Here is a 26,287-nt window from a genome sequence, read left to right as displayed (position 1 = left end):
GGAGACAAACTTGAGCTTCAATTTAACATTTACAACTGTGTGTTCCAGCAGCTTATTTGTGAAAATTCTTCATGTTTTGATGCTGGATTTTAAATTTCTGGTTGTGTTTAAGTGCCTTAGGTGTTTTTAAACTTTTACTCAACCATAAAATTCCAGGTTTTAGAGAGTTAGCAAAAAAAAAAATCTGGAAGCTGAATAACGTACAAAGTACAATAAGGAGATTAAGTCGTCTGTGACAGAGCAACAGTGAGACGTTCACACAGCTCCTCTGGTTGTATCTTATCCACCTGGTCCAAGCGTCGAGGGAGTAAAACATGCAATGTTGCAAGAATTTGCCTCCTGAGCTGTTTGGTTTGTTTGGAGGCCTGCAGCGGGGGGAAAACCGCACACGTTCACAGATCTTACAGCATTCAAAAAGACCTTAAAGAGGTGAGTCAGGAGGAGGAAGGCAAACAGGAGTTTAATGGAAAACTCTTGTATTCTTTCTGTTAAAAATCCTCTTAGATGTGAAATAGTTTTATAAATAGTATCTATTAAAAGGGAGTAAAAAAGTCTCTTCCTCTGTGTGTGTGTGTGTGTGTGTGTGTGTGTGTGAGTGTGTTAATTCCAGAATCAGAGATAAGGTTGAGCAGCAAATACACAGGAATGTGATGATGTGGGATGAGAAAGCTGCTCAGAGCTGGACGGAGGAGTGAAGAACAGTGTGATGGGGTAACTGGGTTAGAACCAGCGCTGTGTGTGTGTGTGTGTGTGTGTGTGTGTGTGTGTGTGTGTGACATCGATGCAGGTTCATTGTGCCAGAGCACGTAAAGCTGATACGAAGCTCCTTTACACGAGTCCAACCTCACCTCAAACACAGTATAATTATAGTGACTACAACAAAAGGCTTTTTATTATTCTCCAAACAAAATGCAGATGTTTTCCTGCAGCTGGTTTAAGGGTCTGGTTTTAAAGCTGTAATATTTCTGTAAAAAGCTTCACAGATCTAACAGTCAGTGATGTTTGTACACAGAGAGAGTTCTGGTGTGAGTTCTGGTGTTCTACAGTGTGAACAGTGTACAACTATAACTATAAGTGTAAAGGGCTTTAGGTTTGTGTTCAGCTCAGTGAGGATAAGAAGTGATTACTTTTTTTGCCCTCATTGAACCATCTGGACATTTAATCTGAGCTGCAGACAGTTTACATCTGTCAGTTTACACACACACTCTCTCTCACACACACACACACACTCTCTCTCACACACACTCTCACACTCACACACTCTCTCTCACACTCACACACTCTCTCACACACACACTCACACTCATACTCACACACACTCTCACACACACTCTCTCTCTCACACACACACTCACACACACTCTCTCACACACACACTCTCTCTCACACACACACACACACACTCTCACACTCTCTCTCACACACACACTCACAAACACACACACACTCTCACACTCACACAAATGGTGAAATGGTGAATGTTTATGCAAGTTTCTTAGATCGTCTCTGTGTGTGTGTGTGTGTGTGTGTGTGTGTGTGTGTGTGTGTGTGTGTGTTTGTGTGTGTTTACCATTTTCCACATTTTGGTCTATAATACATCTTTGGCTCTGTAAAATGTCTTAAAAGGACCCAGTTGCTGCGTTACCATAGCAACAGGCAGATCAGCTCCATGCGGTTTGGAAGTTAGTCCCAGTCTCCAGGCACACTGAAGGTTTCCTTAAACTGTCTCTTTCTATTGTCTCTCTTCAAGTTAATAAGATAAATGAATCTCATCCTGAAGTGTGTGTTAGAGCAGGGAGGTTTAAATGTGCTGTACAGGAGACAGGAGGCTTCTCCAGGAGCAGCTGGAGGTGAAAAAAAAAACCCAAAACCTGGTGATTTTTTGTTTGGGAATAGATCATAATTAATTTTACTTCTAACTGAGAAAAAGAGACTTCAGAACAGTTTAAAAAGTGTCCAGATTTGAATATTTTCCCCATTTGAATGTGATCAGCTCTCCAAAAGCCAGCCCTTGGTTATGATGAAAGCTGTGTGTGAATTATTATGGTTAGTTGTTCAGACACATGGCCGAGTTCTTGTGTGTTTATCTCCTTGTGTTGACACTCGTCCCTGTTGTCCTGAGTGTTTACTCTGTTCTCCTGTGGATGTATTCTGTCACTGTGCACCTTGGACCTGTATTATATCACTGTGATGCAGTTTACTCGACATTCATCTTTATTAATATCTATCATAATTATAACATAGTGTAAATGTTAAACATATAAATGTACCGAAACACCTTTCTTGTTTCATTAATCTTTCATTTTAATATTTAATATTTAAATTAAATTACGATTATAATAAAACAAATTAAACGATATAAATAAACACAACACACACAGTCTTTTTTTTTTATCATATATTTAATTTATGTCGAACATTGTCATTGTTTTCAAACACACACACATTGTAATTTCTAACTCGGAACGATAAACACAGGTCATCATAATGTCGTTATTTTCCCCAGTATATATGTATATTTATATATTTATATATTTATATATAATCCCAAGATGTTCATCGATATAATTAGACATTGACATATTTACTCTACGCCTGTTTTCTGATTACCGAACGTTTTTGCGGTAACGTTGTACTTTGTCTTGTTTAATATCCGAAACATTAAAGGTGAAGACGAGAAGGTGGATAGTGGAAATAAATAAATAGATAAATAAATAGATAAATAAATAAATAAATAAATAAAATGTGTTTATGTAGGATGCGTTGCCAGTGTTCGTCCCACCAGGTCCCTCCGAAAAGGCCGGACGAACAGAGGCGACACAAAGCTACGTTTCTGAATTAAATACATAAAGAAATGAAATATAAACAGTTTCAGAAACCAGACTCGGGTTCTGTCTCATAGTAGCGATTCCAGCAGAACGACTGTCTTGCGTGTTTGTAATGACATCATTGTGGTCTGGATTGTTTATTATTTAGCTAAGTTTGACAATTTCTAGACATCCCGGCAGACAAGAACCTCCTGTGATTGGTCAGGTCACAGGAGTGTGACGTCAGTAATATAGTAATGAGCTGTTAGTTAGTTACACCGAGCACGATGACGGATCTCACGGCGAGTCTTTTAAGATCCTGTCGCTACTACGAGACATCCATCATGACCTGAAGAACCTTCACGTATTGCCTCTCAGATGCGTTTCTGTTTCGTCCTCCATCACAATCTGAATTTTATTTCCCAGCTTTCTGTCATGACGTCGTCCGATTATTTCACCTCAGATTAAAAAGAAAAATAAATAGAAATCATTCCTTTTTCTCTACTACAACGCTGACCTACTGCTCCCTGAAGTGGCCTTTACTAAAATCTAAAAAAAAAAAAAATAATAATAATATAAAATAAAAACTAGTTTAAAGCAAAAGTACGACACGTGCGGGACGACGTATTGTTACAGCCAAATCCCGTGGAGTTTGTGTCCTTTTTTAAAAACAACTTTTTTTTTAAATTTCTCTCCAGTGACGCACAAGAAGATGCACAAACTGAAACAGACTTACGAAGTTACCCGTGCCTGTTCCCCCTCCACACACACACACACACACACACACACACACACCTTCACAAAGGGAACATAAATCAAGACAATCGCACATACATCCTTTTTTTTTTTTTTTTACTTAATTCCTCTTCAGATCCTTTTGGTGATTTGTCCGTCATGTACGCGTCCCTACCCCATGCTAAACAAATCAGCCTAATTTTAAAGATGTGGTATTTGGATGTACCTGAAGAAATGGGACCCCCGTCCCCCAGATTCACCCCACAGCACAACACTGAACACCACAGAGTCAGTTCTTTCTTTTTCTTTCTTTTTTTTTTTTACAGCTACAAATAAATCAGCATCACAAAGGAGAGAAAGGAGAAATGTCGGCGTTGTGCTATCCAGTGTTGATCGGCTAAAGACTAGCAGACACCTTCATCACCATCATCATCATCATCATGTACGATTCTTGAAGTAGGTCCACAGCTAATCCTGACGGATCAGCAGATTGAGTCCGAGCGAGGAGTGTGAGGGGTGAAAAGAAAAGGTTTTTGTCCCTGAACCCGTTTTTGATGGCAGTTTGGCAGAATTAGAAAGACGACGAGGTCTTTGGTGGCTTTAAATCGTTTCTGCTCTGGGATTCATGAGTGAACGTTCATTAAAACAGCGGGAATAACAGCAGACCTCTTTAGGTCACAGCTATAGGTTTAATACTAGTACCAGAAAGGTTAACCCAATCATGTTTAGCATCTGAGTCACTAAAATGAGTAAAAGTAAGCACAGTTAATCTCTCCACTGTTTATTACACTACACAGGAATGGGAGGGGTTTAGTGAGTTAGTGTGACGACTGAACAGCACAGTTTACACCGAGATTACACTAAGAACAGGCTGAAGGTTTGGAACAGGGATGTTTATGCCACTCTTCCTTATATCTGAAGAAATAACATGATTAATAATGTCAAAGATGGCACCTCCTCAACACACACACACACACACACACATACACACACATAGTCTTATTCCTGTAAGCCACAGTAGCTTTCGCCTGCCTAGTCCTTGTCATTTAATCCAACGGTGAACTATACATATGGCCAAAGGGAGGGGGAGGGGGGAATGAACAAAATGGACGGGACAATTGTGTGTGTGTGTGTGTGTGTGTGTGTGTGTGTGTGTGTGGTAAAAAACGATCACGTGTGACTCGACACATCATCACTGGCTCATTTCATGCTGACAGATCGGTCCTACGTGACTGGAGTCCTGTGTGTGTGTGTGTGTGTGTGTGTGTGTGTGTGTGTGTGTGTGTGTGTGTGTGTGTGTGTGGGTGGAGCATTATATCATTGTACGCATGAAAGCAAACCGGTATGACCAGTGTGGACATAAAGGGGTGGAAAAAACACAAAAAAAATTACCCCCAGGTGCTTGGCAGTGTATAAACTAGACAGCTAAAATCAACACACACACACACACACACACACACACACACACACACACACACACACACAGTCCAGGTGATGATCTGGTCCCTTTTCCATCAGCAAATAAGGAGAAATATCTTCTATTCCTGCATGTAATCATAAATTCTAATGAAAACCCAGTAAGCAGTGTGCTTTTAATTTTGCCAGCAGCTCAGGTGTACTTTTAATTTATTATTATTATTGTTCGGATTAAAAGCGCCATCAAAAACGAGGTTCTTGTGCAATCGGATTCCACTTTAGTCATGTTGGTCGTGTGCGTCTGCTGTTTTTTTGCCAATTACAGACCGTTTGTAAAAGATTCCTGTATGTGTTTTGGTTGTTACAGACAGCAGCGTTCTACCCTGCGATAAAGGAATGTTTAAGAGATAAGACACTACAGACTTAATAAAAATATAAATCTATCACTATTGGTCCAAATCATTTCTGTGGCAGTTTACAAAAGTCTATTTGTCGAACAGAAAGTAATACGGATGCAGTGAGGGGGAGGGGAGGGGGGTTCTGGAAGAGTATCGGTTAAAGAAGTAAACTACAAGCATAGTATATAACTGACACATGTCGTGCGGTGTATATATACACACAGATTCATAGGCAGTTTTTTCAAGCCGAAGTCATAAAAAAAAAGGAAACAATAAAAAAAATAAAATAATAATAATAATACAAACACACACCCACACACGAAGTCTACAAATAAAACTCTACAAATAAGGACGAGTCGTACACACACCGAGAGATTTACCAGGATTACCGTCTGCTTTCAGAGATCTCAGAAAAGCGGGAGGTATTTACAGAGGACACACACACACACACACACACACACACACACACACACACGCACGCACGCACGCTCAGAGGCTGGACGTGGGGACGCAGAGAGACCGGGGTCCGTACAGGGAGAGTCATCGAGGGCACAGATTTACACTCGTTTGTTGGATAGAGATTGAGTAGTTGTGAATGGGGCGAAGGGTGGGAGAGGAGACTCGTCCTTTAGGTGCTGAAATAGACTGAAAACAAAATTAGGAGAATTATTATCATTTATGATCAGTGAATAACACTGAGTAAAGTTACAGAAGTAAGAATTAGAAAAGACAGAAACAAAATCTTTTCTTACCGATGATAACGATGAGAACGATCACACATATCACCCCCAGGATTATCATCATCTACAGACGGAGAGACAGAGGAAGAGAGACACAGACGGAGAGACACAGATAGAGAGACACAGACGGAGAGACACAGATAGAGAGACACAGATGGAAGGCATTATAATGACATCTGTCTCTCTATAACTTTAATCCCAGTAAGAGACTAGATTGTTGTATAAAATTCACACTGTCTCTCTGCCTGTCTTCCTGTCTATCTCTTTGCCTGTCTTCCTGTCTCTCTGCCTGTCTTCCTGCCTGTCTATCTGCCTGTCTTCCTGCCTGTCTCTTTGCCTGTCTTCCTGTCTATCTGCCTGTCTATCTGTCTCTCTGCCTGTCTTCCTGCCTGTCTCTCTGCCTGTCTTCCTGTCTATCTGCCTGTCTTCCTGTCTATCTGCCTGCCTGTCTATCTGTCTTCCTGTCTATCTGCCTGTCTTATTGTCTATCTGCCTGCCTGTCTCTCTGCCTGTCTTCCTGCCTGTCTATCTGCCTGTCTTCCTGCCTGTCTCTTTGCCTGTCTTCCTGTCTATCTGCCTGTCTATCTGTCTCTCTGCCTGTCTTCCTGTCTTCCTGCCTGTCTCTCTGCCTGTCTTCCTGTCTCTCTGCCTGTCTTCCTGTCTTCCTGCCTGTCTCTCTGCCTGTCTTCCTGTCTATCTGCCTGTCTTCCTGTCTATCTGCCTGCCTGTCTATCTGTCTTCCTGTCTATCTGCCTGTCTTCCTGTCTCTCTGCCTGTCTTATTGTCTATCTGCCTGCCTGTCTCTCTGCCTGTCTTCCTGCTTGTCTCTCTGCCTGTCTTCCTGTCTATCTGCCTGCCTGTCTATCTGTCTTCCTGTCTATCTGCCTGTCTTCCTGTCTCTCTGCCTGTCTTCCTGTCTCTCTGCCTGTCTTATTGTCTATCTGCCTGCCTGTCTCTCTGCCTGTCTTCCTGTCTATCTGCCTGCCTGTCTCTCTGCCTGTCTTCCTGCTTGTCTCTCTGCCTGTCTTCCTGTCTATCTGCCTGCCTGTCTATCTGTCTTCCTGTCTATCTGCCTGTCTTCCTGTCTCTCTGCCTGTCTTCCTGTCTCTCTGCCTGCCTGTCTGTTTGTCTGTCTTTCTGTCACTTGCCCTGAGGGACTATTAATGCCATGTATTAATTAAATACACTAACACAATGTTGACACGGTGCCGTGTTTAACACAATATAAAGTCTACACTGACTGATGTTGTAAGTGAACACTCTGTGCTCAGGTCTTTATGATGTACCTTGGCATTCTTCCACCAGTATTTATTCTTCAGTTTGGCAGCACTGGTCTCGAACTGAGAGGCTCCAGCCTGCAGCGCGTCGGCTCGGTCATCCAGCTCCGAGAGCTTCTGGTCCCTCTCCAGAACTTTGTCCACGTTCACGCGCATGATGTCCACCACCTGAACACACGGGTACAAATGTGTGAAAAAAAACACTGTCTGCACTTCACACATCTGAACTGCTGCCATTATTACTGTTAAATTTAGGACACATTTCATTACAAAGATTTCTAATGTATATTTTCTGGTTTGGAGGTGATTTGTCTGTAGATCAGTAAAGATCAGTAAAGGGAGCTCTGATACTGAACACTGATAGTGTTCAGTGGGTCAGTTACTGCTTTTTATTTCATTCTGATTGGGTTTGTGGGTCCGTAATATTACATATATTCCTATATTTCCTAATATATTACATATATTCCTTACACAATATTCCTTTACTCAATGAAAAGAGTGTGTGTGTGTATGTGTCTGTATCTATGTGTCTGTTTGTGTGTCTGTCTGTCTGTGTCAGGGTGTGTGTCTGTGTCTATGTGTATGTCTGTCTGTGTGTCTGTCTGTGTGTCTGTTTGTGTGTGTGTGTGTCTGTCTGTGTGTGTCTGTCTGTGTGTGTGTGTGTCTGTGTGTGTCTGTCTGTCTGTGTCAGTGTGTGTGTGTCTGTGTCTGTTTGTTTGTGTGTGTGTCTGTTTGTGTGTGTGTTTCTGTGTGTGTGTCTGTGTGTGTGTCTGTGTGTGTCTGTGTGTCTGTGTGTGTCTGTGTGTCTGTGTGTCTGTTTGTGTGTCTGTTTGTATGTGTGTTTGTGTGTGTCTGTGTGTGTGTGTCCAGCATTAATGTATTCAATGTTAGAGATTTAAGCACTTATGTACGTCGCTCTGGATAAGAGAGTGTTACATGCTGTAAATGTAAATGTAAATGTGTGTGTCTGTGTGTGTGTCTGTGTATGTCTGTGTGTCTGTGTGTGTGTGTGTGTCTGTGTGTGTGTGTGTGTGTCTCTCTCTCTCTCTCACCTCGTCCACCTGAGCCTGTGTCTGCTGTAGGCGGCGGTTGCTGGTCATGTTAGGAGGAGGCTGATTCCCTCCCTCAGGTGCAGGGCCGCCGGCGGGGGCTGGAGCAGACCTGGTGCCCAAAATAACATTAGTAAAGTAACCAATGAAAAGGCAGCAAAAAGGACGTGTGACAAATGAAGAGTGAGACATACGGAGTGAAAACACAAGTTCACAATAATCAGGTCTGTAAATGAATCGGAGCTGATGATCATCAGGATAATGTTTTAGACTCTGGGTTTTAGTCGCTGCTGCACATTTTGTTTTATTTTAGTAAAAAGCCTAAGATTATAAAACTAATATAGAACTATAGATAATAAGAACTGGAGGAAGAAGAATCCCTTTGTACATTTATACAGAAAGAGACAAAACAACTTGAATACATTTTACATTAAAGGATTTCCTCAGTTTCAACTCACTGCATGAAAAGTTCGAGACAGTCGTAAAGTAGTCGGGATCCCATAATAACAAGTGTTTAGAAGTTATTAAAAATAAAAGAGATAAAAAATAAAAGTATCAGAAAACCAAAACTCTAGATCAATTCTATATCGATAAAATAGAAATATTAGGCACTGAGGCATCATCATCATCATCATCATCATCAACAGCAGCATCTTGAAATGTGCTCAGATGTTACTCATCTGACAATGACCTCTGACCTCTGACAGTCCCCACCCACCAGTCTGCTCTGTTCATATACTACTGCTATAGAATGATGAGGGTGAAGATGGACAGATGCTTCCTGTGAGACACGTGACTGTATCTGTTCAAACTGCTGCTCCAGCTCAGCTGCGTCACAGGGCGGAGTAACACAACACACACACACACACACACACACACACACACACTGAGCAAAGCGCTATCCACCCTCTTACACATCTGTGAGCTCAAAGACGCCCACAACTGGCTCATGAGAGAGAGAGAGAGAGAGAGAGAGAGAGAGAGAGAGAGAGAGAGAGTAATGCCACTCCCACACAGACTGCACACATTTTGCTCTTGAGGATCCTGGTAATGTGGGCGTCGTTTTTAGGAGGAATTTGAGATTCTAAGATAAAATCTATATTTTTCAGAAAGCAGCATGTGGAAGGGTGAATTACACGTCCTGCTCACACAAGACTGTTTAATTCACCAGACAAGAAAAGCTTGAAAATCTGACAAACAGAATTACTGCTTCTACTTATAGATAGATAGATAGATAGATAGATAGATAGATAGATAGATAGATAGATAGATAGATAGATAGATAGATAGATAGATAGATAGATCTGTAACCTGTTGTCTGATCTACATCAGGATCATGAGACACACGATGTAATCATCAGTACTAAGTGATGTTTTAATCAGTCTGTGCGCATGTGACAAAGCGAAACCTGTCATTCTCAGCTTCGACCAGCAGGCGGAGACAAATCAGGAGATAAAGGTGACCTCTGAACGCTTAATCCCGACACACTCTGTGTCATTTTCTGTGTCATACACGATTACAGTGTATTTCCTTCATTTTCGCTCTCACACACCGAGCCAGAAGAGGTGTGTGAGACACCTGTTAGACAGAAAATGTGCTGATATTTTCTCCTCATCCTCATCCTCTCTCTCTCTCTGCCTCCATTTCCGCCTCTCCTTCTCCTTCACTGATGGCTATATTTAGGTCCTTCAGTCCCCTTCAGAGAGGACAAAAATCAGCACCAGCACATCTACACACACTCAGGACTTCAGTAGCTCGTGCCCTCGTGATCATAACTGTCCTGATCGGTTCTTTTGATTTATTTGTCCTGTTTTAATAAAAGATTTGGAATTTAGCAGTTGGTTCGTTTAGACGACCTTCTAAGGAGCAAACAGTCACAATGCTCCTACTTTTTAAATGAAATAAACCAAAAACCTGCCTAACAGGTGAAGTGCACGTTTAATCGTGGGCACTAGAGGCTCATCATTTACTCAGTCGTGAGGAAATAAATGTCACATGAACAGGAAGTTAGCAAAGCCATGATTAAATGAGAACAACTAGGTCTGATTATAGATAGATCATTTTTCGATTCAGTAGAAAAAATATTTAAAAAATATTAATATCAAGCATCCAAAAGATCACATTACAGCAGGTAGGTTGTGTTTTTGCGGATGAGTCTAAAGCTTAGTCCACACATAAGAGAGCTTCATCTTTAATCATTTATTACATTTAATACATCCTTATTTTCCTTGATCATTGGTCAAAACACCTTAATCATGCACAAATCCTCGAGCAGTGAAATTCAGTTGCTTAAATAGGAATTTAAAAACAGGGCCGAATGATTTCCAGAGAATATTAATCTGTATAAAATAATACACTCATTCACACGTCGTGAAACATCAGCACACGATATACAGTCCATTTAATTCTGATGTTTAACACGTTCGTCTTTCTTTTGTTTGTGTATCACATGATCGCTTCTTCCATTTATTTACTAGTCAAACATCATTTTTGAGCCAAAACATCCTCCATTCTTTAAAAAAATATATATCTATATGTATATTTAAATTTTATATATAAAGCACTCTTCTATATCACCAGCTACTACTACTGCTAATTATGATAATAATATTGAAGGAAGATTTCTCACTGCTCTTGTCATGTAAATGACACTGTAAGTGTTAGGGATGTGATCAGGATTTGGAGGTAATCTGGTGTTGCAGATCTCTCAGCTCAGACGAGAGGAGAGGAGGCTGAGGCTCGGCCATCTTGCGCAGAGGACGTGTTAGTGCCAGCCATTTGGTTACAGCCTCGGTGTAGGAGCAGAACAACAGGAGCTTTACGAGCTCTAAATAATGAACATATCTACAGAGCCGATAAACCCGTATTATTTGAGAAATATCCTTTTTTAAAAAAAGGTGTGTGACGGATTGTCGTGTTTTGCTTTACAAGAACAAGAGCGATAGGAGAATATGACCCTCCCAACCCCCATCACCACCACCACCACCACCACCACCGCCACCACCACCACTCAGGAACATGTATATATGTAAAAACAAATAAGAAGGACAAAGAAATAAACAATGAAAACTGCTATGTTACAATTTTATGCTTGACAGGTGATGATTGTAATGCAGATTTAACTCTGTATTTAGGCCAGATCTCATCCGCTTCCCCAAAAGAGATGAAAGATATAAATATGAACGCAAACATTTACAGCATGTTCTTTAATGCCATGTATTAGAAAATATAAAGAAACGTATATAAAGTATCATTCAACCAAATATCCAACGATCCAAATATCCAGTCTGATCCGGAGCCTATAGGCGTGTTTGGACCTTGTCATTCACAGCACTATAAATAATAAATACTAAATACTAAATAATAAAACACGCTACAAATCATTAGGTAGGATGAAATAACCAGGCTGGCAGGTCAGAGGCCAACGATTTGTAAATATATGTTCAGTTATAATTACTGCTAGTTTTTCTTACTCTAATTCATCATCTGAGGTTGAGATGATGATGAAATCCTGAACATCGTCATATCCATAATAAAAGATATTATTATTAAAAATAAAGCCTTTAATAATTACTAGATTAATACTGTTGTTGTTTTTTTTTCCCTCCCTGATGCCTCTAACAACCCAGAACACCTTAAGCATTTGCGCACGAGCTCAATAATCCCAGTCAGATATAAGGAAATAAACTCAGATGTTGTATATGAATGAATACTCACATTTCTTTTTAGTGTTGGCTCGTGCACACACAAATCCGACAGAAAGGTGGTGTGTTAACGACAGGACGGTTTTTTTCTTTCTTTCTGTTTTTTTTTTTTTTTACCTCTCTCTCTTTCTCTCGGGCTGTTTATTATAAGGTCTCACGCGCTTTTTCTTGCAGACACGCGCACACGCGAGCACGCTGTTGTTTTTTTTTCCCCGCACTGTTTTCCAATAATGTTTTTATTTCGGTAAGAATTAGCAGGATTCGTGTCTGAGCTCCGTCACTGAACAGCCTGCGTACATAAAAAATGGATGCTCTCGGATTAAGAGAAGGAAAAAAAAAAGAGACGGCTCGTTGACGTCACTCGTCATCCGGGGATGCTGCAGGTTGGAGAGGGTCACCATGACGACCGCGCGCGCTGTTTGTGCGGTTTTCACGCAGTGTGTGTGATTAGTTACGGATTTTACTCTTTTATTGGAGAAGAAACACGAGATCACAAGGTGCATTTCAGCAAGTTGTGAAAAGTTAGATATAACCTCACAGGTGTATGACGTCATGGCGTTTATTCATCATCTGATTGAATGGGTGGCGGAAATAAACCTCAGTCTAAATGTGTGAAAATAATAAACAGTGGGTGGGGAAAAAAATCACCAGGTAGAGAGATTGTACTGGTACAGTGAGATTACAGAAGATAGAGGAATATAACATAACAGCTATGTCACACATGGGGATTAAAACAGAGTGAATATAAATAAATAAATAAATAAATAAATAGCCTGAGATAGAAAGCCAGCCCAAAGCTCCATCCCAAACCGCTCAGAATGCAGAGCGCCACCTGGTCCTGATGGTGGGGAGAAGATCCATCAAACCGCGAGAGATGGACGAGTAAAGGACGTTTTAATCGACAGCGGTATTTATTTCCCTGGAACAGAGAAAAGGTGTTGATTTTCAGTGAAAGTGAGAAGTAAATAAACACCTGTCTAATCTGCTTTATATTTAGGTCTCGGAAATAAACAAAATGGCGGAGAGACTTAAAGCAGCTTGGACTGCTTAGTGCCTGAAGTGTAAATTACTATATAATTGTAATATCTTTGTCAGATATTTTGAGGCCGATTAGACATAAGAATTGTCCTAAATATTGTTATGTTAAATGAAAGGGGAAAAAAAAACAATTCATTGGCAGCGGTGGGATTCGAACCCACGCCCCCGAAGAGACTGGAGCCTTAATCCAGCGCCTTAGACCGCTCGGCCACGCTACCTTAGAAGAATAATAGGAAATCTAACACTTTAACACAATTTAATGTAATATTCCGCATATTTTGTGCTTTTGATCGTACATTTGTTCATATATTAAAAAGTAAATGGATCACCGGACGTTCTGCCCTAAGATCAGTCACGTCATTGGGCGTCTGACATGAAAAAAACCAGGTGAAAGATGTTGTTGCCAAGGAGACCATGGAGACCAGTCTGTTATTCATCCAAGAAACCGGTGTCTTTCTTTAAATTGTGTATTTATTATCATTTTTTAGATGTTTTATAGAAAACGTCCGTGACCTTGATATTGCATTTGACTTTAAAATGAGATATTAATATATATAAATATTGTATATAGAAGTAAACAGCCAATGCCCGCCTCCAGGTCTAGGATTGGTTGATTATAGTCACGTGTGTAAAGCAGTCGATTCTGAATGGAGCCCCAGTGTTTGTTTTCTCACCCAAACTTGACCCCAAACTCTTCCGTCAATTTCTCTTCACAAAAATCCATCTGAAACTTAATTTCAAAATATAGAATTAACATTCTCGGAATATATGAACCATATTTATTCTTATTCAACTGCAGAAGACAGAAATATCGAATAAAGAGTAAGAAATAAAAAGTTTCTCAAACGAGCCAATCGCGTCGAGTTATGCAAATTAGAGCGCCTAAAGAAAAGCGTTCTTAAAACGAACTCTTTGTGGAACTTTAGTTGAATCTAAAAAACGCAGTAATACAGAACGCTTTATTAGGCGTGCTGGAGATTTTTGTTCCAAACATATCACCAGAAAATAATATCATGACCCAGTCTGGAGCCTACCGTGATGGAGAAGAAGGTTGTGTTTGACAAGTCTAAGTCTTTGAGCGCTTTACGGCTACATCAGTGAGGTACATCCTTACCTGTTACCTTAGCAATAAGGTTGCAGAACATGATGATTGGATTCTATGAATGTGTGATTATATTCCGCATTTATCAAGGAACCGCAACACCTTGATGAATCCTGTCTGATTCCTGCGCACTTCGGTTAAAAATAGTTCTCTTAAATTACTGACATTTTTGTTTATTTTGTGTTGTAGAAAGCTTTTATTTGCTTTAAACTGTTTTTTAGTTTTTTAGTCAGTCTTAACTTTGTGTTTTAGTGATTCTTTAAATGTCATTTTAACAATTTAAGTGGATCGACGTTGTAGTTTCTCAGTGTATGTTGTGAGTTTGTACTTTGTAGGGATACGATAAGAAAATCATGAGGAATATTATAGGTTGTCCCGACGAGGTGGCCGCAGCCTGCGGTGGATGGACTACAAATCAGGTCCTAACCAGGTCCTAACCAGGTCCTAACACACTTCAAACGATTCCTAACATAGGTCCTAACAGGTCCTAACACTTCCTAACGCCAAGTCCTAACAATTCCGAACGGGGCAAAACTGTCATTGGCTGAAGCAGCGGGCCTGGGGGCGGAACAAAACATTCATTGGCCGAAGGGGATATGGGGCGGGACAAAACAGTCATTGGCCGAAGCAGAGGGTTGGGGGCGGGACAAAACAGTCATTGGCTGAACAGGGGGTTGGGGCGGGACAAAATCAATTCATCAGTTCACGATCCTGATATATATATATTTACTCTTGTAATATATAGTCACAAGTAATACTCCTGCTTTTTCAAGTCAAGATTCCCCTTTTACAAGTCAAGATTCCCCTTTTTCAAGTCAAGATTCAAGTTTTTGACCTTTCGGCAACGTGCAGGTGAGTTCGGTCGTTGATTTGGCTAACTTTGATAATACTCACATTTATATTAGATACGTAAGCTGTTTTGGTCGCGACGACCATTTATATAGATATGTTTGCAATGCTTTCGTGCACGATTTACTGCTTTAACTTATACATAATTTTTTTATATGATGCATTGATTATATCAATAATAAATAATATACAGTGTGAAATCTTTGCTGTTATTTTGCGCCCTTTTTTCCCCTGATGAACCCAAAAATGGAGGAAATACTCGGCTGTAACTGGAAAAAAGTCGCGACGACCATTTATATAGATATGTTTGCAATGCTTTCGTGCACGATTTACTGCTTTAACTTATACATAATTTTTTTATATGATGCATTGATTATATCAATAATAAATAATATACAGTGTGAAATCTTTGCTGTTATTTTGCGCCCTTTTTTCCCCTGATGAACCCAAAAATGGAGGAAATACTCGGCTGTAACTGGAAAAAAGTCGCGACGACCATTTATATAGATATGTTTGCAATGCTTTCGTGCACGATTTACTGCTTTAACTTATACATAATTTTTTTATATGATGCATTGATTATATCAATAATAAATAATATACAGTGTGAAATCTTTGCTGTTATTTTGCGCCCTTTTTTCCCCTGATGAACCCAAAAATGGAGGAAATACTCGGCTGTAACTGGAAAAAAGTCGCGACGACCATTTATATAGATATGTTTGCAATGCTTTCGTGCACGATTTACTGCTTTAACTTATACATAATTTTTTTATATGATGCATTGATTATATCAATAATAAATAATATACAGTGTGAAATCTTTGCTGTTATTTTGCGCCCTTTTTTCCCCTGATGAACCCAAAAATGGAGGAAATACTCGGCTGTAACTGGAAAAAAAGCATTACACCATATGTACTACTGATTACAATTGTTTGTGTGACTGTTTATGTGTTATAATAATGATATAACACATAATTGATTATGTTTATGTAAGTTTTTACCCCTTGTACGTTTTTTATTGTCCTTAGACTTACTGTGTTCATTCGTCATGTTGGGGGCATTCATCTTTTATTCTATATAGCTAGGGTGCCAAACTAAACAAACCTTAAAAAGAGCCCAATTTGTCTGAAATGTATCCTGTTGCTTGATATTTGCAGACATGACTAAGACTGGTAAACCAGATGCTTATTGGCATGACATCATGTGCAAGTATGCCCAAGGGAAGTACCACTTCACAACAGGCAAGAAGCCAGGGGTGAAGAGGTGGAAGGATGTGTTGCATTCTATCAGTAACTGTCCATTACACAACAAGACAACAAGTCACAACATCTTTGGGAAAAGTATAATTTGCAAATGTGGTTACCACAAGGTAGGTAATGATAAACATGATTATTTTACCTGCACTGGTGGCTATTGGCATTATGAATATTATTATATTTCTTCCAATATTTTATACTTTGTATCAAAATAAACATTATGTATATTATCAATTGAATAAATTATTTTTCTTGAAAATTCACTGCAACCCATGGAAAAAAACAACTTTTTCCAGTCAGCAGAGCAGACCAGGAGTCAGCTAAATCAAACAGCCTCTCAAACCAGCACAACAGCTCGCCCAGCCCCTCATACCAGCACAACAGCTCGGCCAGCATCAGCCCCTCATACCAGCACAACAGCACGGGCAGCATCAGCCCCTCATACCAGCACAACAGCTTGCCCAGCATCAGCCGCTCAAACCAGCACAACAGCTCGCCCAACATCAGCCGCTCATACCAGCACAACAGCTCGCCCAACATCAGCCGCTCATACCAGCACAACAGCTCGCCCAATATCAGCCGCTCAAACCATCACAACAGCTCAGCCAGCATCTCAAACCAACTCTCAGGCAAGTGCACATATAGTCAGTTGTGCTTTGTGCAGCAAAAGCATTGAGGCGGACTATTTCTCTGGCCATCTCTTAGACTACCATACTGAAGAGAGTTGTGACCAGTGTGGCACAAAAGTCTGGGGTGCAGTTGGACTGCTTCAGCACACTGAAAATGACCACCTTTTCACCAGTGTTGCAGAACAAGGCAGGGCAACTGTGGTGCCACCTACAGCTTCACTCAGAGAGTCATTTGAAAATTATCCTGTAGCTGCTCAAGAACATACATCGGTTGCTGCTGGCATTCAAAAGGCCAGTTTCACCCAAGAGCGACAAGAAACTTTACAAAGTGCTCCCCACACATCATCCTCAACAGACATGAACCTGAAGCCTCCAGAAGTGAATTGGGTGAGTTTTCTCCCCAAGCAATTCTGTAGAGTTATTAAACCAGCAGATCAGAAGTGGATAGCACAGTGTCTTTATGACAGCACAGGACAGCTAAAGCAGCAATTTTCACAGAATTGGTTTTATCCACCAAGCCCTTGCAAGCCTACAACTTCACCTCCTGATCCAGGTAGCTATTTCAGGCAGCGAATGTTTCTGTGGGCACCAATGCGGATGTGGGGCATCCCTCTAAAATGTAATGAGTGCAATATGAAAATGCATCATTCTGGAGTTTACACAAAAGTGAGGGAAGTCATTGATATTGACTCCAGGTATTATCTCATTGGAGCAGACTACCCTCGCTGTAGCAAGTGTAGGATTCCCATTTGCCCTTGGAGTATGGAGATGCTTAAACAACTAGATCCTTCCCACAGAAACAAATTCCCGGCTGTCCTCACCACTCAGCTTGCCCTTGATAGAAAGTGTGTGACTTTGTTGAAGTCAAGGTCTGCCGGAAACAGCTCAAGTTACTTGCAGCAGTCCCTACAAGAAATTCACAGTGAGGAGTGGGCAAGACGAACTGTAGAATACCTGTCAGACTGTGAACTTTACAAAAAGCGATGTGCCCTTATCCAGTCTGAAGCAGTTTATCAGCGGCCACCACCTTTTTGTCCCCTACCCCTGGCACAGTGGTTTGAAACCATTCATGCAAATGAGATCCTTGGTCATCTGGATGAGCTGAAGGGTGTCATTACCTCTACATATGGTAGAATCCTGAAGCTTGATTCAACAAAGAAGGTAAATACACACTCATATACGCATACACAAACACACACAGAGATATATATATATATATATATATATAGTGGTTTGAAACCGTTCATGCAAATGAGATCCTTGGTCATCTGGATGAGCTGAAGGGTGTCATTACCTCTACATATATATACATACATATGTGTGTGTATGTATACATTACAAATATTATTTATACCTGATGGATGTTTGTGTTATTTGTGCTCATATAGATTACCAAAAAACTTGCTGGTGGCATTGCAGACACAGCTACATGGATGACCAATATTGGAAACGAGTTTGGCCAAGTTTTGAATTGTGTCCTGACCACTAGTGAGGGAGCTGGCCTAGATGAACTGTGTCAAGGTATAGTCAAGCGCTACATGGATGCTGGGGAGCCAGAGCCAGAAGTGATTTATGTTGACAGAGATTGCTGCAATGAAACAGGTGTGTGACAATTTTTTTTAAAATTGTGATAAATTAATTGCTTAGTTTCATAAATTCACTCATTGTTTCTCATTGGTACAGGTGTAACCCCAGTTCTCATCTGGTTTCGACCATGGAAATTCAAAGTAAGACTTGATATTTTTCACTTCATGAGGCGTTTCACTTTAGGTCTTACAACAGAGCACCATCCACTGTTTGGCACATTTTGCTCCAAGTTGTCCAGCTGCATTTTTGAGTGGGACAAGGATGACATCCATCAGCTTAAAGAGGCAAAGAAGGCAGAGCTTTTAAAAAAATGTGGTGGCCATATTCCATCTGAAGCCCAAATTCTGTCGAGCATCACCTCCAGTGAGCTGGCCAAACACTGCAGGAGGAGGACTCGTGGGGTTGAAGAAACGCGGTCAATGATACAAGGATTGCTGGACTCAATGTGGGAACTGACAGACACCACAGGCTTGCGTCTCATAAATCCAGAGAGCATGGCACATGTGTGGGAGGTACAGCAAAAGCACTTGCCATGCATCCAAGATCCACCTGGTGTACAGCTTTACACAAAACTGAGCACTGGGTTACAGAAGGGCGACAAGGCCTTGGATGTTCTGAGGTGTGGCAGAGGATCCTCTTCTCTGGAGAGCTTCCATCACCACCAGTGTAATTTTATTCCAGGTAAACTATCATGTTTTATAAATAAATCTTTTGCATAAATCATTTATTATTACATGATGCTGTTGAATTCTTGTTCTCAAAACAATATGCATTTGTCTCATTGAAGATTTCCTGTTTTCCTAAACTTTTGTTATTTACTAAATGCAATTAGTATTTTAATAATTTGAAACATTTTGTCTTTTAGGGTGGCGATGCAATGCTCTGCACACACAGATGTACATGCTTGAGGGTGTATCTAGATGGAACATCAACCGAGCATATCAAGCTCTGGACATGAGTGGCACGTCACAAAGTAAAATCTATGATGTACGTTTGATGTCTCAAATGAATGGTTTCAGCAGCAGAGTCCTCGGGTGTGCCCTCCTGCCAGAATTCATACCCCCTGGGAAACCCACTGGTAAGATATATTAGTGTTTTTGGATGCTGTAGTCTGAATTCTCATTTACCATTAATTTCTATAACTACTTGCTTGATAATAAAATTGCGGTTTACACTGTCTGTGACTAGTTCCAAGCTGATATCAGGAAAAAATAATGACAAAAGTACCACATAGAATCGTGGCTCAAGTAGCAATGCTTTTTTCAGAGTTTACTGAGACAGACAGGGAGTATTCACACCCAAAGATCGTCTTTGTTATTATCTACTGTATGTGTAGTAGAAGGTGTTGTCTATGGGTGTCAAAAGGCACCAACAATGGACATCAATGATGGGCTAACGACTGAGTGTCTGTGTAAGGACTCTGCCCGGACTCTGGCCACGTGCATCTGTTTATGTTTCTCGTCACGTGTCTGCCCCGCCTTCGTCTGCTCCTCCCTGTCATCACACCTGATACTTATTGTGTCATTGTCGTCTTGTATTTAATTGTGCCGCGTTGCTTCGTGCAGCGCGGCATCTACTGTGATTTGTCCTGTCTAGTCTGCGTCCTGTTTCATGTTTTCAGTTATTAAACCCTATTTTGATTTATGCTATCCTGCGTTTGGGTCCGCTCTGTTTCCGGTCGTTACAGTCTGTGCTCAACTGAGTGTCTGTGCTCAGCACATTGTTTATTCAGTCGAAACAAATAATTCCTTGATCTTAAGCAAAGGATATAGTAGTCATAAAATAAGGTCATAGACAAAAAAGACAAAAAAAGATGTCACAAAATTACCACAGATCGTACTGAGATACATTAAAAATATATCACATACGGTATGTGTGATTTTACTTTTTTCCTACAAATTTGAAAATAGTTGATTTAAATGCCAAATAATTAACAATAGATTTACAACACATTTAAATAATAATTAACAACACATTTAAACAAATGCGCTAGGTTAGTTATGTCATCTTTATCTATGTCTCTATGTTCTAAACGATTTATGATTTTTTTACGGCAGGAGAGCGTATTGCTGTGGAGTACTTGCTGGCACAGTCAGACAGAGGGGATCTGCTGGCTCCACTACAGCATGCTGAAATAGGTATAACTCTGCCAGAGGTGCAAGCTGAAGTTCAGGAGGATGAGTGTTTGGATGTCACAGTCTGTGATGTAACTGACATCAGCATGGACTCTTCGCACACTGCCTGTAGCCCTAACATGACTGACTCCTCATTCCAGGTAATTGACAATTTTTGATCATCTGTTGTAAATTTATCAAAGAAAAGTTAATTCACAATTCCTCTGAATAAGTTGTTGCATAATGAATCAACAGGTAATATTTTGTTCATCATGGCTTGTAAGTTTATTCCTGTCTCCAATGTTCAAATGAATAATTTAGGAAACCAGTCTTGGAAGCAGTGGCCCTCAACTTACTGACAGTGACAGTGAGGATATTTACTCTGGTGTGCCCGATGCATCAGCTCCGGTAAAATTACCAAAGATTGATCATCTGTAAATTGTGAAATGTGAACAATAATTTATCACAGACCATTAACCGAAATTACTTTTATTATTTAGAATTTTTTTGTGTTTTTTTGTTTCTAATTTTCAGGATAGTTGTTGTGATTCAAGGGGTGTTCCTGGATGGGACGCAGTGGATAACTTGGCAGGGTACCTTGTCAGCCTCAACCGCACCATCACTGCTTTATCTACAAAGGAAACAGCAGAGATCCTGAGGTTGTATAACTGCCTGCATGACATTGACCAAACCCCCTGCAGGTATTCACTTAAATGCAAAAAAAAGACCTTGCCAGGTCCATGGAGAGCTTCACGAAAGCGTAGTGGCTCGGCCCCTGGTCAGCAAGCAGCTGAGAGGTGAGTTGACTTTTAGTAACACATTTTGTCATTTACATACAAGCTGTAGAGTATTTTTCCAACAGTTTTTAAAATCTGTTTGGAATTGTAAAATGTCATGTCGAAATAGCAATTGCAATTATCTTGTTTGTTAGTTTACTTTCTCTATGTTACCTGCAGTGGTAGCTTGTTGTTCCTGGGGTTTGAATTGAAAACCCTCCAAGTTCTTAACCACTGAGTTACCACTCCTCATAGCATACTTCCACCCCAACAGACATTAATTAGTTTGTATGCAAGGAATCAAAATGGTGAGGGATTTGCGGTTCCTTTTAAAATTTGCCAGGCTCCATACAAGACAATGTATAAGTGTAAATATTTCAATATAACATTGTACATTTGTTAATGAAAATGGTATTATTTGAATCATATTTTCTGAAGTAATTGTAAGTATATTAAGGTGATGCTGTTATTGAAATGATTGTAGTGATAAACTACTGATTATACATTATACTGTTTGTCCATAGACTGTTTATGACTCATGGCCAAGCTGCTCAGAGACCTGATAAAAATAGGATTTCTGAATGTGTTGCCCTCAAGCTTTTGAAGGAATACAGGGAACCCAGAAATAGGCCAAAAGACAGCAAAGGAAAAACCTTTCCCTTTCCCCAGGCAATTGTAATGACATACAGTCACATCAAGCAGCTCCTTGAAGACTGCAGGGAACTGCTGGCCCAGACCAACTTGGTGTTAGTAACAATAAACAACACAACAGTTTCTTCTTGGTGAGTTGGATTTCTCTTTTCTATATTCACTTCAATAATAAAAATAAATAAATATGTAATATATACTTTATTGTGTTATGGGAGACAGATGGAGAGGACAACGGAGTAACAATCAGATGTGTTTATTATAACGCGTAACTGTGATACCAGGTAGATAGTATGAACAATAGCAGGGATAAAGAGGATGATGATGAGAAACGTAACTCCAAACACAGACATGACTGACAGTCACAGAATACAGACGAGACAATCCTTAACTTGACAGATGACAGAAGACGATGTTGACGAATAAATGCACAAAGGGTTAGTAGAGTCAGGCAGGTAGTAACAATACACTCATAAGAGATGCATGTATTAACGAGACCGGACGGGGAAGGAATGAATGTGTCAGTCCTTATATACTGTGAGCAGGTGATTGTGAACAGGTGACGGTGATTAGTATTCAGGCGGAGCGTTGCGGGAGAGTGAGTGTGGAGCCTGGCGAATCCGTAGCATCTTAAGCACTTTATTGTAAATATATGTGTATTATACAGATAGGATTATACAGATAGGATATTTATATGTGTGTGTGTGTGTACTGAACTATAAGTTTATTGTACTGAGAAATCATATATATTTAAAAGATATGTTTATCATATATTGGAATTAAAAAAAATTGCGTGCAATTGTTTTATTCTATAATGGATTTGTTTTGTCAGGCTGCTTGACCGGCAAAAAAGAACTGACCGGGACACTTTGCTACAAGGAGTGGAGCTTCCCAAGCAGATAAGTGTGGCAAAGATTTCACTGCCAAACCCTAGAGGGCTCCCAACTGCACCCATGGAACATGGACATACTGTAATTGAGTTCCAGGAGCCTGCAAATTTTGAGGGTGAGGCAGTAATTCGTCACCGCAAACATGCAAGGACTGAGGTATCGCATACGGATGTAGCTGCACCTGGCACCAGCCTAGCTCATGTGGCACGTGAATTGTGGCCTGGTGTAAATCCTATGTGGATTAACTGGCCTGGATTTTTAAACCAGCAGAGTCAACACTCATCATCGTCAGGGCCTTCATCTCAGGGATGGTCATCTGCTCCACCTGGTCATCACCCATCAGCCGCAACAGCACAGTCTCTGGGTCTTACATCATTTTTGCCCGGTCCTCAGCCATCAGCTCCACAGTCCCAGAACCGGCAACGTGCATGGAGACTGCGAAAGGCAGAGCTTGAAGACCAAGAGCTTGTGGCAAGAGGGGAGCCACCAAAAAAGCGTCTGTGTAAAGAAGGCTACCACTATCAATGTAAATTGTGTGGTCAGTCAAAGACCAAACTTACTGGCCATACTCAGTCTAAGGGTAAATGGTACTGTCCAGCATCTGGGAAAACCATTGAACAGTGGAAAGACTCTTTGTAAATTCAATCAAAGAACATTTATTTTATTATTATTATTTATTGTCTATTTTTTTCTAGCAATTTATTTTAACATTTTTATGTTATAACCTTTGTAATAAGTTAAATGGTCTATAGTGATAGTATTTATATAATAATTATTGTAGTTATAATATAATAATTGTGATTACATTAAAAAGTAATAATTATTATATTTTTTTTATTCAACTATTATTACTTTATTTATATTATAACTACAATAATTATTATATACTATCACTATAGAACATTTTTAATTAGAACTTTTGTTAATTAGTTAAAACCTAAATTGTTTAAAATTCATGCTTGTATATTAGTGAATAAAGTGTGTTTGGAGAAATAAGCATTATGTGTTAATCTTTTTTGTTACTCTTGTACGACACAAGAACCCGAAACCGGGAAGGGATATTCTTATCATATCCATATTTAAATATTTTATTCATTTTATATTCATTGTGATAGTATATAATTATTGTAGTTATAATATAAATAATAAAGTAATAATAGTTGAATAAAAAATATATATTAATAATAACAATTATTACTTTTTAATTTAATCACAATTATATTATAACTACAATAATTATTGAGACAAAGGCGAGTGAGGATCCAAATGCAGTTCAATCTTTTATTAAGCCAAAACAAGAAATAGGCAAACAGACGGGCAGGCAAAACACTGAGCAAACAGGAAGCGGGAACATAGACACAAACATCCAACAATGACCAACACCAGGGAAGTGAACCGATATAACAAACAGGAACCAATCACCAAGCAGAGACAATCAGTGACTAAGACAACACACCTGAGGGAGAGATGGAGTGCAATTAGTGTCCATGGTAACAAATGAGTGGGCGGAGCAAACAATTAACAGCAAGGCAGACAGAAACAGGGCAAAACACAGACACACTCATTACATTTATACTCATTCTGTCTATATTGTATCTCTTCGTCTTCATTGTTTTCTTTTATAGTATAGTGTTATTTATGTCTGTACCTTTGAGAGTCACAGACTGCTGGAACCAAATTCCTCGTGCGTGTCAACACACTTGGCCAATAAATCTGATTCTGATTCAGATCTTTCACTTTTATGGAAGTCTACAAAGACTTTAATATTAATAAATGTAATATTTATGTAAAAAAAAAAACAATATTATCTTGCTTTTGGAAAAATAAAGTGAAATAGAGTGAGTATTGGAATATTATCTTGCTTTTGGAAAAATAAAGTGAAAGAGTGAGTATTGCAGAAAACACAATCCAATGGAGTTTCCCCGCACAGGTTCGAATCCTGTTCGTGACGATTTTTTTTTTATTTTTATTTTTTTTTATTTTTACGTTTTTTTTCTTGTCAACTATAAAAACTATACCCCGCACTATAAAAACCCCTCCTTTTTTTCTGTTTTCCCCCATTTTCCCCCCTTTTTCCTTCTTTTTTTTCCCCCCTCCAGGCAGTCCCTTTCGCCCCGGCCCTGGCCGAGTGGTTAAGGCGATGGACTGCTAATCCATTGTGCTCTGCACGCGTGGGTTCGAATCCCATCCTCGTCGCTAATCGCTTTTTGATTATGGATCACAACAATAATTCTAACACTAATCCTATGTTCACGATTGTATAGCTGTGCTCTTGCACTCATCCTACGTCATCACACCTCGACACATTTTTTTTTAAATGTCGCTCAAACTGTGTTTTGAAAGTTCACTAGAATATTCCACTTGCCACTTGCGTAGGTTTCCTTAGTTGTTTCACCATTGCCTATTGAGCCCTTTGGACAAAGTGCTTGTGATTTCATTGTCATTCATTTGTACTTAGTATTCTTTGTAATGTGAGATTTTCTACGGAGCAAAATACAATTAAACATCCAAACTGAGTAAACATCCAAACATCCAAACTTTACAGTGTATACAACAAACAGATTTTGTTTATTTAGTTGTTTATTTGTGGTATTTGAACCTTACTTAGCGCCGTTTTACTGTGTGGCGCCGTGGCTTAGTTGGTTAAAGCGCCTGTCTAGTAAACAGGAGATCCTGGGTTCGAATCCCAGCGGTGCCTTTTCGTGTAACTTTACGTTTCAAAACTTTCCTGATCCTGAAAAGTTTTTAAATCATCATTGGTGGTGAAGTCACATAAAAAACATGGTGGATGAAGACACATTCACTCTTTTTCACTTTCGTCGCGTGGATATGGCGTCACACCAATGACGTAAGAGGTATGTTGCTGCTCTAGACGTCAGGTTAAAACACGTTTATTCTCTGAATGTGTTACTGTATTTTGCATCTGTCAGAGAATAAAAAGAGTTTTGATGGATTCGGTTGTTACATATGTGTTTGTTTGAAAAAATGAGCATAAATTCATAAATAGTTTGTTGTGTTTTAGTTGCTCGGTTATAAGTATGTTGATGTTTGTGTCGTCACCATTAAACAGTGGAGTTTATTTAGAATTTCGGTGCTGCGATTAAGAGATTCCAAACATCGGAAGTAGTTTTTTGTTTGTTTGCTTTTTACGTGTTAAAAAAATGAAAATATCATGGCAGCGGTGGGATTCGAACCCACGCCTCCAGAGAGACTGGAGCCTAAATCCAGCGCCTTAGACCGCTCGGCCACGCTACCTTCTGTGAGGTGTTGA

The 26,287-nt window shown here is 39.8% G+C and overlaps 1 protein-coding gene and 4 non-coding genes across 5 annotated transcripts; 2 read left to right on the top strand and 3 right to left on the bottom strand.

Moving 5' to 3' along the window:
- Positions 1-2,399: 2,399 nt before the first annotated feature.
- On the bottom strand, positions 2,400-12,460 carry vamp2 (vesicle-associated membrane protein 2). Its single transcript, XM_060895622.1, has 5 exons — positions 12,141-12,460; positions 8,426-8,534; positions 7,383-7,541; positions 6,109-6,160; positions 2,400-6,001 (listed from the first exon to the last, which is right to left on the bottom strand). Coding segments are annotated over exons 1-5 (339 nt in total). The 5' UTR covers positions 12,143-12,460; the 3' UTR covers positions 2,400-5,984.
- Positions 12,461-13,301: 841 nt separating this feature from the next.
- Positions 13,302-13,383, bottom strand: trnal-aag (transfer RNA leucine (anticodon AAG)). Its single transcript has one exon. It is a non-coding gene; the product is annotated as a tRNA-Leu (tRNA).
- Positions 13,384-14,256: 873 nt separating this feature from the next.
- On the top strand, positions 14,257-14,389 carry LOC132863781 (U8 small nucleolar RNA). The gene has a single exon (XR_009650144.1). It is a non-coding gene; the product is annotated as a U8 small nucleolar RNA (small nucleolar RNA).
- An 11,251-nt stretch (positions 14,390-25,640) lies between these two features.
- trnat-agu (transfer RNA threonine (anticodon AGU)) lies at positions 25,641-25,714 on the top strand. Its single transcript has one exon. It is a non-coding gene; the product is annotated as a tRNA-Thr (tRNA).
- Positions 25,715-26,189: 475 nt separating this feature from the next.
- Positions 26,190-26,271, bottom strand: trnal-uag (transfer RNA leucine (anticodon UAG)). Its single transcript has one exon. It is a non-coding gene; the product is annotated as a tRNA-Leu (tRNA).
- Positions 26,272-26,287: the final 16 nt, after the last annotated feature.

This window comes from Tachysurus vachellii, chromosome 20 (assembly GCF_030014155.1).
Source record: "Tachysurus vachellii isolate PV-2020 chromosome 20, HZAU_Pvac_v1, whole genome shotgun sequence".
Lineage (NCBI taxonomy): Eukaryota > Metazoa > Chordata > Actinopteri > Siluriformes > Bagridae > Tachysurus > Tachysurus vachellii.
Note: the sequence above shows the minus strand (reverse complement) of the source record. Positions and strands in the feature narration are given on the sequence as shown.

Coding starts and splice junctions, on each gene's coding strand:
- vamp2 (XM_060895622.1), bottom strand. Junction 7,542..8,425: donor CACAGGCTCAGGTGGACGAG/GTGAGAGAGAGA, acceptor CCGTGTGTTCAG/GTGGTGGACATCATGCGCGT. Junction 6,161..7,382: donor ACTGGTGGAAGAATGCCAAG/GTACATCATAAA, acceptor CTCCGTCTGTAG/ATGATGATAATCCTGGGGGT.